Source organism: Heteronotia binoei, chromosome 12, assembly GCF_032191835.1.
Source record: "Heteronotia binoei isolate CCM8104 ecotype False Entrance Well chromosome 12, APGP_CSIRO_Hbin_v1, whole genome shotgun sequence".
Taxonomy (NCBI): Eukaryota; Metazoa; Chordata; class Lepidosauria; order Squamata; family Gekkonidae; genus Heteronotia; species Heteronotia binoei.
The window spans coordinates 61853248-61870637 of NC_083234.1; the positions used below are offsets into that span (position 1 = coordinate 61853248).

The following is a 17390-nucleotide window of genomic DNA, read 5'->3' on the forward strand; positions in this document are numbered from 1 at the left end:
TCTTCTGGTTGTTGATTGCCAATTAGGTATCACAGGTTCATGGAAACCGTCTCTTTTTATTAAGCCAGCCTATGGCTTAAAAGTAAACTTCATGGCTGAGTGGGGATTTTGAACCTTCACGGCCCACGCAGAGACTGGCCCTCAGTCTCATAAACCCATTACATTGGAGCAGTTCTCAAAGGCAACCATTTTTGTCCTGAGGTGTTTTTTTTGTTTTTGGTATCAAGCCTGAAAGCTTAAAAAGAAACCTGCCATTTTAAAAAGCATATTGGAAGGTTTTGTAATTGGGCCAGGGTGGAGGTGTGGGGAGGAAGGAGTACAGCACAGACTAGAGCATCTTAAATGCTGTTGATTTGATTGGGACTCAGTTGCACATGCCTGCAGATGGGATCGCACTCTTCTCGTTTCCAGATACCGGCTGACCTTTTGTTGTTGTTTTATCCCTAGCAATAACTTCTTGGTTGTGATTATCTGTGCAGTTTAAGATACGCGATTGTGTCATTTTCGTTTGAATATAACCGATTGAACGTGTCGTTAAAAATGGATGATGTCTTTTGGGCGAACCTTTGTCTCTTTGCTGGAGGGCAGAAGAAACTCTGCATCCTGAGCATCCTTGGTAGTGGGATCCCTTGAGAGACTGCTATGGCAAATGGAGTTGGGTCCATCAGGGTTTTGAATCCCTGCTGTGTTGATAATCCAGCTGCCACCATAGCTCATCTGTTGAGGTCAAAACAAACAAACAGAGCCCTAGCCTGTGCTCTCATTGTAGCTTTGGGTTTTTGTACCTTTACATGTGGTATGAATGCAGACAAGAAACAGGATGTAGTATATGGGCCAGAAATGCTAAGCTTGGAAATTTTTACTTTTATTTTTTAAAAAATAAAGCAAGTTTCTAGTCCTCGTGGAGGTGGAGATATGCTTAAATATGTCTGGCCTCTCTTTGCTGGCATTTTAGAAGGTAGTGGTGATGCCGGATAAGATTTCCAGTGGTTGAGGCTTCAGCAGCCCATTTATTTATTTATTTGAAATTGTTTTATGTCCACACACTTAATTGCGGATGCTCCTCCAGCAGCTCAGTCAATAGAACTAGAGGGAGAGGGAATGAACCATCAGGACAGCCAGTGGCATTTATTTTACATGAAACATCCATGTGCTGTTCTTTTGGGTTTTTAAAAAAATGCCTAAGGCATTAAATCAGCAATACCGTCTGTCAGCAATACACCAGGCCAATCAATAATAAAACCCAACACAGGGGCTTGGGAGGAGCCCATGAAATAGATTGGCTATGGCAGGCATGGGGGGGGGGGAGAAAGAGGGAGGAAATCACCCTAAAGATCCTAAAAATTCAAACACACACAAACACACAAAGCCATGAGAGAATAAAAATATTTTTTACTGGTACTGGAAGGTCAAAAAACCGCCCTGGGGAATTCACTGCAGAGAAGGGCTTTCCCTAGTCAAGGCACCCCGACAGAGAAAGCTCTCCACATCTGAAGCTCATCCCCCCCTCCTCCCATGGCTCCGTGCCCTTCCTCATGTGTGACAGCCTAGAATGAATGTGGGAGAAGCATAGCGCCAGGTGGGGTCAAACTGTTTCACTTCCAGCAAGCAGCTGCTCGTGCAGCCGATGGCTAGAAGCGGAATATCTTTGCACTAAGTCCCTGCACTAAATTGTACAAATTGTATAGTGTAAGATGCAAAGTAAGGTGAAATTCTGCTGAATTGCTTATTTCGCACAATTTGTGCAGAACTGGGCCTTTCTCGACTCAGACCATGCATCAGCTGGGTGCAGAATTTTTATTCTCATCCTCTCCCCCACTACCATCACCAGTTTTCTGCTACTGGGGGAAAAAAACCACTGTTAATATGATGTGATTGGGGTTTTTTTCCCCGCTCTCCAAGCTATAGACCTCCTTGATGTTAAAGCCTCGGACCGCAGTGTAGGTTTTGTGGTGTTTGGTAGCAGTGCTGTTTTACAAAACGCAGGGTGCGCTGCTAACTGTGGCCATTCTGAGGAAGGGCCACGGCTGCACCTGCCTTGGTATTACTGAGGATCAGGTCGCCATTTCCTGAAGCAGATGGCTCCTCTGGTTTTACAGAGCTCAGAGTCCAGCCTCAAGAAGAAACTGATGAAGAGGAAAGGGAAGACGGACAGCCCATGGTTGAAACCCACCCGGAAGAGGAGGCGAAGGAGCAAAAAGAAACAAAGCAGCATTTTAGGTAACTGGCTCGGCCTTGTCTTTGGTTCAGAAGAGACCCTGAGGTCTCTACTGCCTTTGGAGGGAGATCAGACAGCTCTCAGGTTTCCAGCCCACAGACAAGAGCAATGGATGGAAGGAGAAATGGCAGTTAATTGGTCCAGTCTGGGAAGTGGGAGGGAAAGCGTGGCCTGGCCACACTCGATTTCTTCTTCATAGTGGTCGCCTGATAAAACGAGCAGCCGAGCCAGGGTTAACAATGCCTTGAGCAAACTGGCGTGACCTCCTGAGAGCTGAGCAGGATTGCTCCTCTCTCTCAGCTCGGCAGACTTAAGTTGTGCAGTCTCAGTGGGTCAGAGAGCCAAGATTGCCTTTCGAGGCCACAGATCTCAGGGCAAATTGTAATAAAAAAATACCAATCTCTTCCTTGTCCTCACCAAGCCTACCTTGATCTCTCTTTGGAGCTGCTCCAGAGCTCAATAAATGCATTTTGGCCCATGGGTGGGCCAGTTGCGACTGTGACTGGTTTCCCTCGAAGTCATTCAGAATATTCCTTCCCTCTGATTGGATGAGGATGGCTTAATTTTAGAGAAGGGAGTGGCTGAGGGGGATTGCAGGGTGGATACCAGCTCTAGGCTTAGGCAGGCCACCTTGCTGGCAAAGCAATGCAGATTCAGGAAGGGAGAACCAGAGTGGAGCCATGGAGGGGAGGGGAGGACTGGTCGCCGTGAGAGGTCCCCCATTTTTCTTTAGCAGATCCTGCTTTGCTCATTGAGTGTCTGCTGTTAATGCTTGCTCGTGTCCCCCTTTGGATGAATCCAGATGTCTTCTTACCCCCCTTCATCTCCCTTCTGCTTCATTGGTCTTTTTTTAGCATTGCTTGGATCCAGAGCTCTTTTGTTGTATCTGAGTAGGCTAAACCCAAGGCTAGCCAGGTCTTCTCCCCTTCCTCTCGCCATGTCTGCTTCTGCTGTTGCTGCAGTTCAGCAGCAGACAGATGTGCCTGAAAAAAAGGAAGACTCCTTTTGCTTATGTTCCTGGTCTCTTAGCACCTTTTCCCCCCTTCCTTTTCTTAAAACTGTAGGAGAGGAAATCTGCCTGGATCGGGTAGAGAAGGAAGTGGGGATAAAAGATCAATTGGCCCAGCTGTTGCATTTTAATTATTCTATCTGCATCTGTATTTGCAGATCCTTCAGCGTGTAGCCAGCAATACTGTCTGTTAGAGATGAATGTGGCCTTTAGAGAGACATAACATGCATAGTTCTTTTCCTTGCTACGTAAATATGTCTACATTTTAACCCAGGTTCCGAAATGTATAAGCCGCCTTTGGGGAACGGAGAAGGCGCTGGGCAGGAGAATAACATGGAATACATGGAGGTGTCTCTGGATTCCTTGGATCTCCGAGTAAAGGGAATTCTATCTTCGCAATCAGAAGGTGAGTGTCAGCTTTCTAAATATGGCCATGTACCATGTTGGTTCTTTGTTTCCTTAGCTTCATTTCTCTGTATTAAGATGATGCCCCCTGGTGGCTGCTAATAGGAGAAGAGGCCGGCATCACTAAATAAACCACAAATGGATCAAATAGCAACCAACAGCAAGGGAGGGCTAATGGCTCATTTGGCCCAGCAACACACGCAGTTGGGTGGATGGGAATGGGGAGGGGTGATGCAAGGAATGTGACTTTTCATATATTATTCCATTGGGAATATCCTGGTGAGTACTGTGGTTCGAAGCATTTCTGAGAACATGCCACTGGGCTGAGTGCATCTCCCCACAGTTGTGTCTGTTGTCTTCTGTCGTCATTGTTGTTTTAACCCTTATCCACAAAGGTTCCCCACCTTCCAGCCTGGCGCCTAATGGTGTTGTGTGCCTCTTCCTGGGCCTGAGGAACAGGATCTAATTCCGTAAGCGGAAATGGTAGCAGCAAAGCGTACGTGTGCCGTTGATAGGACTGTTCTGTAGAGCAGATGGGGATTTCTGACGGCTTTGCTGGGTAGAAGCGCCTTCTGCTTCGCATGTGATCAGTCCCGCTGCTGCTCAAGGCTGTGTGTGCTCTCCAGCCGCTAATCCTGAAGTGGGCTGGAAACCTTTCCACTCCGCTCGGCCTTGGCCCTCCTGCTCAGTACTCCAGGGCTGATGCACATGAGTTGCTCGTGGCCCGTCAACCTTGAGAGTTCCCCACCTTCTCCTGATTGGCATTGGCTCTCTCCAGTAATCCGTTCAGCCAGGCTGCAGTAGGCTGAGCAAACTCTTTGCTTAATGATGCATGGTCTGTGGCTGCTTTAGTACTGATTGAAAGTGATTCACAGGACCTTCTCTCGCTCCTCCCAATCCTGCTTCCCCCCCCCCCCCACGGCTTTCACCTCTGGAGGGAAGCCCAATGAGACAAAGAGCATTGATTTCAAGAAATACTCTGGCACTGACATCGCCACCAGTACATTGATTTCATGGGGCAGCTGCTGGGAATCTGCTCCAGGAAACGATAGATCGGCTTAACCCTTTCAAAGCAGCGGGTTCTGGATAATTCCAAGTGCAACTGTAAGAGTTCAAAGGCTGGATCTAGATCAGAGCACAGTTCCTGAACTTGGTTTGGAAAAAAAAATGATTTTTAAAAGACCAGGACTGCTTCCTTTGGGATGCCTGCAAAGGCGATTGAGAGTCGTGTGAGACTGGAAGCGTGCAAAGGCACAGCTGGAATGCAGTACAATTTTGAACAAGTAGGGGTTGAACAGAATGCAGAGTTTGCCAGAAGCCAGTTTTAACACAGTGGCAAAGCATGAGCCGTAGTCTAGGAGGCTGTGGGTTGAAGTCTCCTCCCCACAGCTGTGGATTCACTCAATTGCTTTGAGCAAACCACTCTCACTCAGCCCTGTGTTTGCAATATGTGGGTCATATTGGCCTACCTTGCAGGGTTGTTGTAGAAATTACAGAGGCAATGTTTGTGAAGTGCTTTGAACCCTGAAAGTGCTCTACAAAGTCTCATTATCTCCCAATCTGTATGTAACCTTTTTATTTTCTGTTTTATTGGGATTTTGAGTTACATGATGTTTAGAGTTGGATTTCCTGTGGATACTCCTTACTTTTCCAGTTTCACGTCTTATCACATCTAAAAAATCCCTCTACTTTGTATCTTCTTCCTCCTCTGAAGCTGTGGAAGGGGCATTCCTCTGTCTGAGCAAAACAGCAGAGCAAATGTTTCACAAAGCAGTCTGAACGCTCTCTTTGGATGGTACTCTCAGGCCTTATAACACAACAGCACAAACAAGTCTGCAAAAGCCCACCCACATTTACTGATAAAACGTTAGTCATTCGTGTGCAGCAAAGAAACCTGCTTTGTAAAGTTTCCCTGCCTGAGTTACCAAAGATGTGGCTCATGGTTGCCACAGGCAAGGGACTATTTACAAGCCAGATTTCTAAGCAAAGCCATTCTGTGTCTCCCATCTGTGTCCACTCTGTTAGGGATAGAGGATGCTTTGCGCTCACCGGCTGGCTTGCCATTCTGTGTCTCGTCTGCAGGTCTTTCGAATGGCCCTGAAGCGATGGAAGCCGACAGTCTTCAGGAAGTGCCTCTCTGCAGCTGCCGAATGGAAACCCCCAAAAGTCGAGAGATCACTACGCTAGCCAACAACCAGTGCATGGCAACAGAGAGCATGGACAAGGAGGTAGCTGATCTCTCACTGTGGCTTGCTGCAAGGGGGAGTTGGCCCCCTACGGTCACATGCCTTCTCTGCTTTGGGAGAGAACATTGAGAAGGCAGGCTGGCAAGCTGCAGGCCCCAATGCAGAATGCGGGGCTAGGGCAGCTGGAAGTAATCGGTGCAGCCAGAGGACGATGGTGCTTCACATTTTAATATCCAGTCCTTGAGGCCTGCCTGGTTCTCAGCAGAGGGGCACCGAAGTCAATTGGATGCACTGTTTGGATTTTCTGCCACTTACATGGCAAGGGACGGATTTGATTAGCTGCTTCTGCCTTTGCTCCTCTCTGCTTTATAACAGCTGTGGAACTTGGGAATGTCTCAGAGCTGAACTAGACATTGCATTTACTCTGTGGCCGCCACGTGAACTGGCTGTCAGACAGTCACTGCGAATTCCCCATGGGGACTCAATTCTTTTGCACAGCAAGGGGCCTGATCTAGATGGGGGCTGCAGTACATTGGGGGACAAAGAGCTTCGGCCTTTCTCCCCAGCACTTCTTTTCCCCCATACTGCCATCCCAGTTGAATCAGGGCACTGTGGCCGTGAGTTCCCACGGGAAAACTTGCAGCTGCCGTCTGACTGCAAGTCACCCTGGTGGCTATGAGAACAAATGCAGCATCTTGTTTGGCTCTCCAATGTATCCTGGGCAGTATTCCCTCTAAGCTGAGTTAGTGTGAGCTAGCTCACAGTTTTTCAGCCTCCAGCTCACACATTTTTGTCTTAGCTCAGGAAAAATGGTCCCCAGACTAAACTTAATTTACGCAGTAGTTCACAACTTTAATGCCAGTAACTCACGAAGCAGAATTTTTGCTCACAAGACCCCATAGCTTAGAGGGAGTATTGATCCTGGGTGTAATTTCCTCGCTTGAGTTTTGACACACCTAACTGGACTGCAAAGAACAGATGCTCCAGGCACAGAGGGAGATGCCAGTGGCAGGGGGTGGGTGGGAGGGGAGAGAAGACAGTTTGTCTTTACAGAAAACAGAACCTAGGAAAACCAAAGAAGAGAGCTGCAGGGTGTATTGGTTAGAATATCAGACCAAGACTGGGGAGACCAGGCTTCATGAAAGTCACTGGATGACTTGGAGCCAATCACTTCCTCTTTTGGCCTAACCTACATGCTGTGCTGAGCTCCTTGGAGGAAGGACAGGACAAAAATGGGATGAAGGGGGGGAATATGATGGGCAGGGGAGAATTGAATAGTGAAGAGAGATTAGGCAAGGTAAAGTGCCCAGAGGTGGGAACAGAAAGGGGCTTACAAAGCTGGCTCCAGATTGATGAGCTGGCGACAAGGGAAACTTCCAACACGGAGCAGCAAACCTGCTCCCGATGACAGCACCTGAAGCCCGCCTGTCCGCCTTACCTGAATGCTGCTGCCGTGTCCTTTTTTAAAAAAATAAATGCACTTGAAGTACACAAATAGATTGCAACAAATTTAAGTTGGTAGCACGCAGCCAGGTGGTCAGGAACGTGGACATATCCATTCTTTCTGCTAAAGAAGTTATTGCCCAAGGTTGTATGTAAATCCTCAGCCTTTCCTTTTCAAGACCTCAGCTGAAAAAACAGGAATAGTCCCTATGCTCTCCGTGGACCTTAACCCCTCCAGCACCTCCCATGCTCCTTCTTCCCAGAGACACCTCTGCTGAATTCCCTCCATCAGGTCACTGCCACCAGCTGCTCTGAAGCCCAGAAGCTCTCTGTTGCTGCTGCAGATTCTGTCAGCCAGCTGCTGCCGTCACCCCTGTAGTTTTTCAATTAGCCGCTGCTGGGATAGCCAAGCTCTAATGACTGCCTGTGGTCAGGAGATAACTGGCAGATTCTTTTCCTGCAGGGGTTTGAATGGCGCACCCCCTTTGGGTTGATAAACAGGGTCAAAAAGTCAGGCTGGGGGGTTTTTGGTTCTCCAGATCAGCGGTTTTTACATTACGTTTCAAAAAGAAAGCTCCAGTTAAAAAAAAACCCGTAGGTGATGTCCAGAATCTGGTAGGATAAGTAGGCAACAAGGAAACAAACCAAAAACAACCCAATGTTTTTGAAGTATGCTGAATTGAGGTCTTTTTTTTTTTGGTGTGAAATATTTTGTTGCTTATATCTGATTTTTAAGGGGAGAATCTCTTTGAGAGTGCCTTGTTTGAGCAAAGTTGAAGCTGGGAGCAGAAAACCCTCTGTTTTTGGAAATCCAGATGCAAGCACTGTCCTGCGTTCTTGCTGATAGACTAAGGAATGGGTTTGAATTAGTATAGAGGGACGATCCAAAGGATGGTTCATGCGGGCACATTTATCACTCAATGATTACACCATCAAGTGGTGACTTGCCAGAGTGAATAGTGTGGAACGCCAAAGATAAGACTGCCACTCACCGCCAGCATAGTCCTTTTTTCAGAACAGCCAGTCTGCCCAGGTATAGAGTAGGGCTGGGGTCTGCCTTAGGTATAAATAAATGGAATGTACATGGATTAATCTCTGGTTTTCTTGGCTTGGCAAAGCAGATGTTCTTGGTGGGTCTTCAGGGACTAGATTGTAAAAAAAGCCAACAGACATCTGAAACCTAGATCATGAAGCTAGGAATTTCTCTCAAGCCAGATTTCATGTTGCTGTCAGAGGACTAGCAGATCTTTATTTGAGAAGACTCTTTGCACCTCAGGTCTGTTTAGGTAGCAGTTCTCATTGACATTGCCTCATGACAATAAGCAGCAATTCCCATCTTTTGTCCCAAGAGCAAGAGTGCAGGACACAGCTCCTGCTGTTTCCATATGCGACTGTGAGGTGTGTGTTTGGGCTTTTGGTTGAGATGCGAGTTTATGAAGGAAAGGATGCATTCCTTTGCTTTTGAGCATAGCTGAGCCTGCCTGGCATGCTATAAATTGTTGCAAAGAGACCGCAGCAGTTCATCCATTGCAGTGTGTGAAATGTCTCTCAATGTGCATAGTGTGGCAGAGAAGAGGGCTTTCTGTTTCTATAATGGGCTTCTCAAGCATGGCTTTTCCCTCCCCCCCTCCCCCTTCAGCTGAGCCGATGCACAAACCATGTGCTGAAATACGAGTTGATGCGCCCATCTAACAAGGTCCAGCTCTTAGTGCTGTGTGAGGACCACAGAGGGAGAATGGTGAAACACCAGTGCTGTCCAGGATGTGGCTTCTTCTGCTCGGCGGTAAGTCTCCTGCTGAATTGCAGGGCAGGCCTCGAGGCTTTGTGGACAGGAAGAGAATGAAGGTTGCCTTTGGGGACTGGAGCCCGATGTGAACATACGGGGTGCCCTGATGGATGAGATCAGCGGTCCATCCAGTCCACATCCCGTTTCATAAAGCATCCAACCAGTTGCCTTGGAGGAGTGACAACTTGGGCACAAGGGCCAAGGCATCCCCTGATATTACCTCCTAGTTCTGGTAATCAAAGGATGAGATGTGGTGGTTTAGATGGAGAGGTGGGCAGAATGACACACTAGTGATTTCCAGAAAATTGTGAAAGGCGAAGAGTAGATGCACCAGTAAATCAGTCCAGATATTTCTCCTACACTGATTGGCTGGGGCAGGGCTTGTAGCTCTGAGTTGCCACGCTGCCACCTGGCCCAATCAAAATATTCATGGAAAAGAGTTTGAAAGAAACCTGCAGCCTCTCCTGTCAACCTTTTGCATTTCCTCAAAGGAGGTCAGCATCGCATTTATGAGAACTGTTGCACTGGGAATAAGCTTTAACTTCCTTCATTTCTGCTGTCATTGTGTCTTCTCTGCTTTTTGGCTTGCTTTGAAATCTTGAGTTTTGAAAGATATTTACAAATGTTGTATTAGATGGCTCTGGAGTAGGGATGGGCACAAATTCATGCTAGGAATGGCCAATTCGTGGTTCATTCTGAACTGGTTCGGCTGATCCTGTGATATCCAAACCTTTTCTTCTTGGCATGTCATTTGGTTCCTGTTTGCTTTGTTTTTCCAGACAACCTGGCATTGGCATGTACACTTCTGGTCAGTTTCCAGTGAAACTGAGTAGATGCTTCAGCTCTGCTCTCCCAGCTCCTGTGCTTCTGGTCTGTTTCCAGAGAAACCGACTAGATCCATTCTCCCTGGCCCCTGCACTTCTCCTTGGTTTCCATTGAAACTGACCAGAAGCACAGGGGGGCGGGGAGGGGAGCAGAGCTGTGTTGTCTAGTCAGTTTCCAAGCTTCAGGGAGGGGGGGGGACCGACTGGAAGTTCCAAGGAAAGCAGTTTACTTGGGGCACCTGCTTTGTGGGGGGCTGTAGCTCAGCCCTTCAAAATCCAATTCACCCCAAACTTGGAAAGCAAGTGCAAGAGAGTCTGCAACTTTGGCATCTCTAGTCCACTCAGGGGCTGTTCTACACCTTCCAGAACACAACGAGCCAGTGAACCACGAATTGTTTGGGAAACTGAAAAAACACAAAATGAAATGAACCATCAATTCAGGCAACCCAACGAACCTCATTCTTGCCTTCCGTGCCCATCCCTACTCTGGAGACTATTCTTGCTGCAGCTAGGTCTGGCTCTGGTCAGTATCTGGAGGAGAAACCTCCTGGGAGTCCTGCCTTGAGTTCCATGGTGCAGGTATGATGGGCTACAGATGCACAAAATCCCAAACCAGAATTCTACTGTACTTTCTGCTCCCTCTAGCCAAAAAGATTGCCAAGTTCAATTTCTCTCTTTACTTGCTTTACGTTGCTTCGTACTTCCTGCTTTTGTGGAGCGCTCTTAATGGTCAGTGGAGGGACTGCAAGTTCAGGATCCCCTTTCATTCCTCACGTGGTAGATGAGATCTCAAGCAGCCACTTGGATTCCTTTTTGATTCTCAAAACAGAGACGCCCAACTTCTGGAGTCCCTCCCAGTATGTTTTCACACCTGAGGCGATGATACATTTTGCTTTTTGACTAAAACCTGTTGACTAGAAATTGTACTTGGTTTTAAGAAAGGGGGCCCTTCTTCTTCCGTCAGTTGGCATTAACAACATTTGTTCACGCACATGAATAGCGCAAGGAGAGGTTCAAAGGCTTTCTAAATGTCATGTATGAGAACACTTTGATCAAGCCTTTTGGCACCCTGGAAAGTCTAGGATGAGATTTTACTCCCTGCTAGGAGTATTAAATGATGGGGGGGGGGGGGGGGAATCAGGCTGCTGTGCATTTAAAGCATTTCCCCCCCACCTCTGGGGGTGACGACCACAGCAAACACAAATTGCCACAGTAGCTACAATAAGTTACAAACCTCTGGGTACTTAGAAACCTCTGTGGGCAAACTAGGAGAGAACCAGACATGGTTTTGGCTCATTAAGGGTGGGAACGTGCCTTCAGCCAAAGAGCGAATGTGAGAGAGGGAGCGGGAGAGAGATGAGCTGTAATGAGCTACACATGTTTGACTCTGTGGCTGGCATTACCAGCTTCACAGATGCTGCTTTTGGATACACTGTCCAAAGTCCCCACATTGTTCAGGCTCAGTTCAAAGCTGACTGTTGTCAAAGGAAGCAGTCCTGTGTTGCTCACTGCGTTGTGCCTTGTGGTTTTTGAGGAGCTCTGACACCCAGTTTTATTTATTTAAACCATTTACACCCCACAAGCATAGGAACAGAGCAGTTGAAGCAACTTATAATAATAATAATAATAAGTTTTATTTATACCCCGCCCTCCCCGCTGGGGCAGGCTCAGGGCGGCTTCCAATTAACGGTGGGTTTTTAAAAAGATGGAACAGCCAAAATGACACTTAAAATTCCATTAAAAAGGACGAGAGCTCAGGAGTAGAACCAAGACCCAGTAGAACAGGCAGTTATAAAACGTGTACAGACTCGCTAGGAGTAGTCTCTTAAAATAAACTCAAAACGGGATAGATGAGAGAAGGGGACAGAGAATCTCAATCATGCCCCTCCCCCTCAAACAAATCAGATCGGCCTCAATTTCTCTGGCGAGGGAGTTCCCCAGTTAAGGTGCTACAGCAAAGAAGTACCTGCTTTAGATGTTCATCTACCTTTCTTCAAAAGGTCAAGGTTCAGCATATCTTAATGTATTGGAAGGTCTGCGTGAAAGGAGATTTCTTTCAGCCATAACCCTCTGCTGTTGCATCTGTAGAGCATTTTGTTTAGCTTATGTTAAAGGATGTGGAGGTGTCTGAAAGATTCTGTGCCAAGTTTGTTAACTGGGTAAGGAAGCTGCTGTGCTTATCATGCGCACATGGTACTCAACCTATGCTGTGAACATATGAAGCTCCCTTATACCAAGTTACGCTCTTGGTCCGTCTAGCTCAGAGTCTTCCCCTCTGGCTGTCAGTGATTCTCCAGGGGCTTTGGAAGAGGGAGAGATTGCCCAGCACCTGCTACCTGAGGGGTTTTTTTTCCAGCTGGAGATATAAATTCACTGCTGGGAGTAGTTCAGAACATCACTTGTTTGCAGCAACACAAGAGAAAAATTTGGTCACTAAGAGTTGTGCAGAAACGAGCTGAAAATGTGGTTTGTTCCTTTAGTTAGTGAGTTTGGCTAAGTTGTTTATTTTCTGGTCTAAAATGAGGAAGGCTCATTGCTCAGCAGTAGAGCGAGTGCATGGTTCTGGGTGCAGGAAGTCCCAGGTTCAATCTCTGACTTCCTTGTTAAAAGAAAATACTTTTTTGTGCTGGCCATAATGCCAGGCTAAGTGGAGCAGATATTTGGTTTGGCTTCATGCATACAGTGGCAGGTGAAGCCTCGATCAACCTAATCCATCTAATAATCCATCTACCTAATACCTACCTCCAAGGAGCCCTGGGTAGTGTAGATCACTCTTTCTTCCCCATTTTATCCTCATAGCTGCCCTGCAAGATAGTCTTGTCGCTCTAATTGTTACACTGCCCATCTGTAGCTGGTCCTGGGAGATGGCATAAATACCCCCCATCATTTTATTTATTTATCTATCTAATTTGTACCCTGTGCCCTCTCCCTATTGAGGACTTTAGGTGACTTACAACATTGAAAGATACAATAAATTAGAGATACAAAGCAAGTAAATGCAGTAAGAACAGAACAAGAGAGCCAGTTTGGTGTAGTGGTTAAGTGTCTGGACTCTTATCTGGGAGAACCAGGTTTGATTCCCCACTCCTCCACTTGCACCTGCTGGAATGGCCTTGGGTCAGCCATATAGTTGTCCTTGAAAGGGCAGCTGCTGTGAGAGCCCTCTCAGCCCCACCCACCTCGCAGGGTGTCTGTTGTGGGGGAGGAAGATAAAGGAGATTGTGAGCTGCTCTGAGACTCCTGAGATTCAGAGCGGAGGGTGGGATATAAATCCAATATCATCATCATCAACAATAAAATCAGTTAAAGCATCAACCTAACAACAAGCCACTCTGAAGAATTAAAACAACCGACCAGCTTCACCGTTCATAAAGCTGATTTTATTCTAACAATCACCCTGTGATGTAGATAAGGTGGAGAGATAGCAACCAGGCCAGAGGCACCCAAGCGAGCTTCACAAACAGGAGATTTGAACCCACAGGTCCCTAAACTGAGTCTAACATGTTAACTGCTACAGAATACCAGTGTTCATTTTACAGTCCCAAATCCCACTGCATTGTTTGTTGGATGTCCTGTCGATTTGTGTTTACTTATTTGGTGCAATTCACCATGAGCCCCAGTGAGAAAGCCAATATGACTCAGTAATGCATGGCTGTTCCTTCTTGGCACCTCTGTTCCCAGGGCACTTTCATGGAGTGTCAGCCAGAGAGCAGCATCTCCCACCGGTTCCACAAGAATTGTGCCTCCCAGGTCAAAGGTATGAGCTACTGTCCACACTGTGGGGAGGAGGCCTCCAAGGCCAAAGAAGTGACAGTCGCCAAGGCAGACACTACCTCCACACTTTCACTGACCTACGAGCAGAAGAAACCAGGGACTTCAGAGGGCAGGGCGGACACAACAACAGGGAGGTGGGTCCCTCTTTGGTGCTACCACGTGGAAATTTGCTTCTGTTTTTGCATTTGAGAAATTGCAGTGGGTGAATCATCTTTTCTGGTGAGAGGAATCAAGGGGATGGAGTGAGAGTCCAGGGTGATGGTCTTACCTTCCTACTGGAAGTCTTCTTAAAGACAGTTAATGGGGATTTAAGTCCTTCAAGGAGATAGTCCCTACTGGAGAAGCACCGCACCATTTGGTCAGACTTACCTGTTGCTCACAGGAGTCCTGGCTGTGGAAAGAGAGATTGAAAAACTGGCCATGTTTCACAGAACCACACTGTGGGGTGGTAGGTAGGATCTTCTGTATTTTGTGGAACACTAAACAACTGGTTTTATTTTTCACTGGACCACACAACTACAAACGGCAGCATAAGGGGGAGTAGATGCTTGGATGTTTCCCTTGCTTTTTTGAAGCACCCTGCAGCCAAAACTTAGCAGCTCAGGGAGAAGGCCGTCTTGAACACTACTCCCTAGGATCCTAACTTTACACTTGCAGGAAGCTGATGAAGTTGGGGTAGGGGGAACATCCTTTCTCCCACCTGCAGTCTGAAGTGACACAGTCTTGAAAGGATTGCACTGTGAGTTTTAGCTTCAGTTGGTTTTAAAGAAAACCCATGCTAAAGCGTTGGATGGACATTCACAACACTGTCTGTTACTCTTACTGAAACCTTTATTAGGCATTTGTTCATAACAGGAAGTAGGGGGCAATACAATTATATTATAAAAGAAAATGCCTTGACATTGTTGAAGACTAATGCAAGTCAGTGCCATTTTAAAAGCTTACCTCTTTTCTTTGCTTGATGCAAAATATGTGTGTGGCATTGATTGCTCATGGTGTTTGTGTTCCTCTCCTCTTTTTTTTGGTTTGACTGTAGCAATGTTCAACTCATTGAGGAAGGCCGACCAGAGGGTTTGCCTGCAGAGGGGTTTGATTTGGCTGGAACCTCTGCCTTTCTCAAGCCAGCCCCACCCGGAATGCCCCAGGGACCCGTTAAAGAAACCCTCGAAAGCGCCTTGATTGCCCTGGACTCAGAGAAGTAAGAAGGGGGCTGGTTGTCAGCACATGTTCAAATGTCTGTGGAGCCTTCCACTCACTGCGTGGTCTTGGCCTTTCATTCAGTTACAGCTCATTTGGATTCCTTTCCCTAATTGTTACTTACCAGCCCTTCATTGGCACTTCTGTTGTTTAACTAGGCTGCAGTCTCAAGGTGTTGTAAGGGGAATGTTTTGATGAAGTATTCAGTGCTCTACACTGGACAGTTTTCCTCTTAACTTACACTAACTCTATTAAACTGACAATCATGCTGTCCCAAACTCAAGTGAGACTCCCATCTGTGCGTCTATTAACTTATTTTTGTTTTCTCCCATCCTTCCTCCAAGAAACTTTGAGCAGCGTATTCTGTTCTCTCCTGGCCCTCCATTTTATCCTCACAACAATTTTGTAAGGTGGGTAAGGCTTAGCCCAAGGCTGCCCAGTTCTAGAAGAGCCAGTTTGGTGTAGTGGTTTAGCGTGCAGACCCTTATCTGGGAGAACAGAGTTTGATTCCCCACTCCTCCCCTTGCAGCTGCTTGAATGGCCTTGGGCAGCCATAGCTCTCGCAGCAGTTGTCCTTGAAAGGGCAGCTGCTTTAGAAGCTCTCTCAGCCCCACCCACCTCACAGGGTGTCTCTTGTGTGCGTGTGTGTGGGGGAAGGTAAAGGAGATTATGACCACTCTGAGACTCTGAGATTCAGAGTATAGGGTGGGATATAAATCCAATATCATCTTCTTGTTCTAGTCCGAAACTGACCACTACACAAGACAAATAGTGACTTTACTGATGCTTGTATTATTCTGAGTCAAACAATTGGTCCCTCAAGCTTCTTTGTTGCTTACTAACTGGCACTTTCTCTACCTGAGAAAGCATTTCCCCCAAAGTTTGCTAGCTGGGATACTTTACCTGGAGATGGCAGCAGCTGAACCTTTTGCATGATGAGCATTGAGTTATGGGCCATCCTCCATTAGGAAGAAGGTGCCTGTATTGACTTGAGACCATTAGTACATCAATCAATCCTTTATTTGCATATAAAATAGATAAGATGGGACATAAAATACAGTTTCTTTATTAGATTACAATTGGATAAACATACCATCAAATTGACTCTTTATATCTTACCACAGCGCAGCTTCATAGCACAGTGCAAAAAAATCCAGAGTGAAATCCAGAGAGGAGTCATTCAGGATAAAATGAACCTTGGGTCAGAGAATCCCATCTTATTTACCAAAACAGGTTTTAGATACTTAGTATGAATTTCTACACAAGAAGGATATGTGATATTGTTTCAATGCAACTTAAGTTTCCAATATCTAGTTGAATATGGCACCTTTTGAAATCTCCCATATAGGATTGCTAATGGCATAACATTAAATCTGGCCAAAGGTTTTTGCATTAGTCCATCTAGCTCAGCATAGTCTGCTTAGCTGCCAGTGGCCCACCAGTCTCTCAAACAGAAGAATTCCTTTCCCATCACCTGCTGCTTGACAGTCTTCAAATGGTGGTGCTGGGGAGGACTGAAACTTTTGCCATGTGACACTTGTGCTCCACCCACAGAACACCTCCCTTGTTTATTCAGTAGCAAGGAACTGTGACTATTTCCTCCCCTGTTGTGGAAAAGATTTTGTAAAGACAAGGAGAGACAGTGTCACTAATTGGACTGTTTTCACATGTCAAATAGTTCATTGGAGTGTCTTGCACACGTAAATGCTGTCTTCCCAAATCAGATTATAGCACAGTTTTTCTGATGTTCGGCATCTTAATTTTGTGTGTGTGTGTGCGTGCGTGTGCGTGTGGTTCTGGGTTGCTGGCAAACTTAGTGATTTAAGGGAAACGAGCAAGTCAGGCATGCAGATAAAAGGGTATGTTGATGTGCAATCAATAATGAGGGGAGGGGAGGGCATCAAGGACTTTCCTACCCTTCTGGTTGCTAACAGTTTCTCTGCTCCTCGACAGGCCCAAGAAATTACGGTTTCACCCAAAGCAGTTGTATTTCTCTGCACGGCAAGGGGAGCTGCAGAAGGTCCTCCTTATGTTGGGTAAGCTGCTTCCTCATCTCATGTCAGGAGAGGTCTCCGCCATGCAGAGGACAGATCTTTTCAGTTCTAGGATTTAGTCTTGATTTCAGCGCTTGGCATCGCAGCATTGGAATGGGAAAAGAGCATGCTCTCCACAGAGTGGCTGAGCCAAGAGGGCTCGTAGAAATTAGCGTTAATCAAGCTCAGCCTTAATTGAAGCTCCCAAGTATTCAAATGAGAGCAGGACTTAATGAAGGGCTGGAAGGGACCAAGCCTGTAACTTCCTCCTGGAGTTGGGGAAGTGAGGATATTTTCTGCTGAAATATTTTTTTTTTAATGATCTTTCCCCTTCTAAGTTCTGGTGAGAATTTGAGATGTTGTTCTCGGTTTTAGGATTCCTGTTTCTTAGTTTTATCAGCTGGTATTTCAATTGCTCTTGAAGGTTTGCTTTGTGTGTGTGTGTGTGTGTGAATTATTGTACACTGCCTTGGGCAGTTCATGCGGAGAGACAGGTTATAAATATTTTACATAAT

At 46.5% G+C, this 17390-nt stretch overlaps 1 protein-coding gene across 13 annotated transcripts in view; it reads left to right on the top strand.

Annotated features, from left to right (window-relative positions):
* Positions 1-17390, top strand: part of EHMT1 (euchromatic histone lysine methyltransferase 1) — a 149999-nt gene that overhangs the window by 94969 nt on the left and 37640 nt on the right. For all 13 annotated transcript variants that reach the window (XM_060251564.1, XM_060251572.1, XM_060251567.1 and 10 more), the window contains 7 exons: positions 2100-2220; positions 3502-3633; positions 5715-5860; positions 8901-9044; positions 13553-13779; positions 14682-14843; positions 16796-16878. In XM_060251564.1, the coding sequence (XP_060107547.1) occupies positions 2100-2220; positions 3502-3633; positions 5715-5860; positions 8901-9044; positions 13553-13779; positions 14682-14843; positions 16796-16878 (1015 nt within the window). The remainder of the gene's footprint in view (positions 1-2099; positions 2221-3501; positions 3634-5714; positions 5861-8900; positions 9045-13552; positions 13780-14681; positions 14844-16795; positions 16879-17390) is intronic.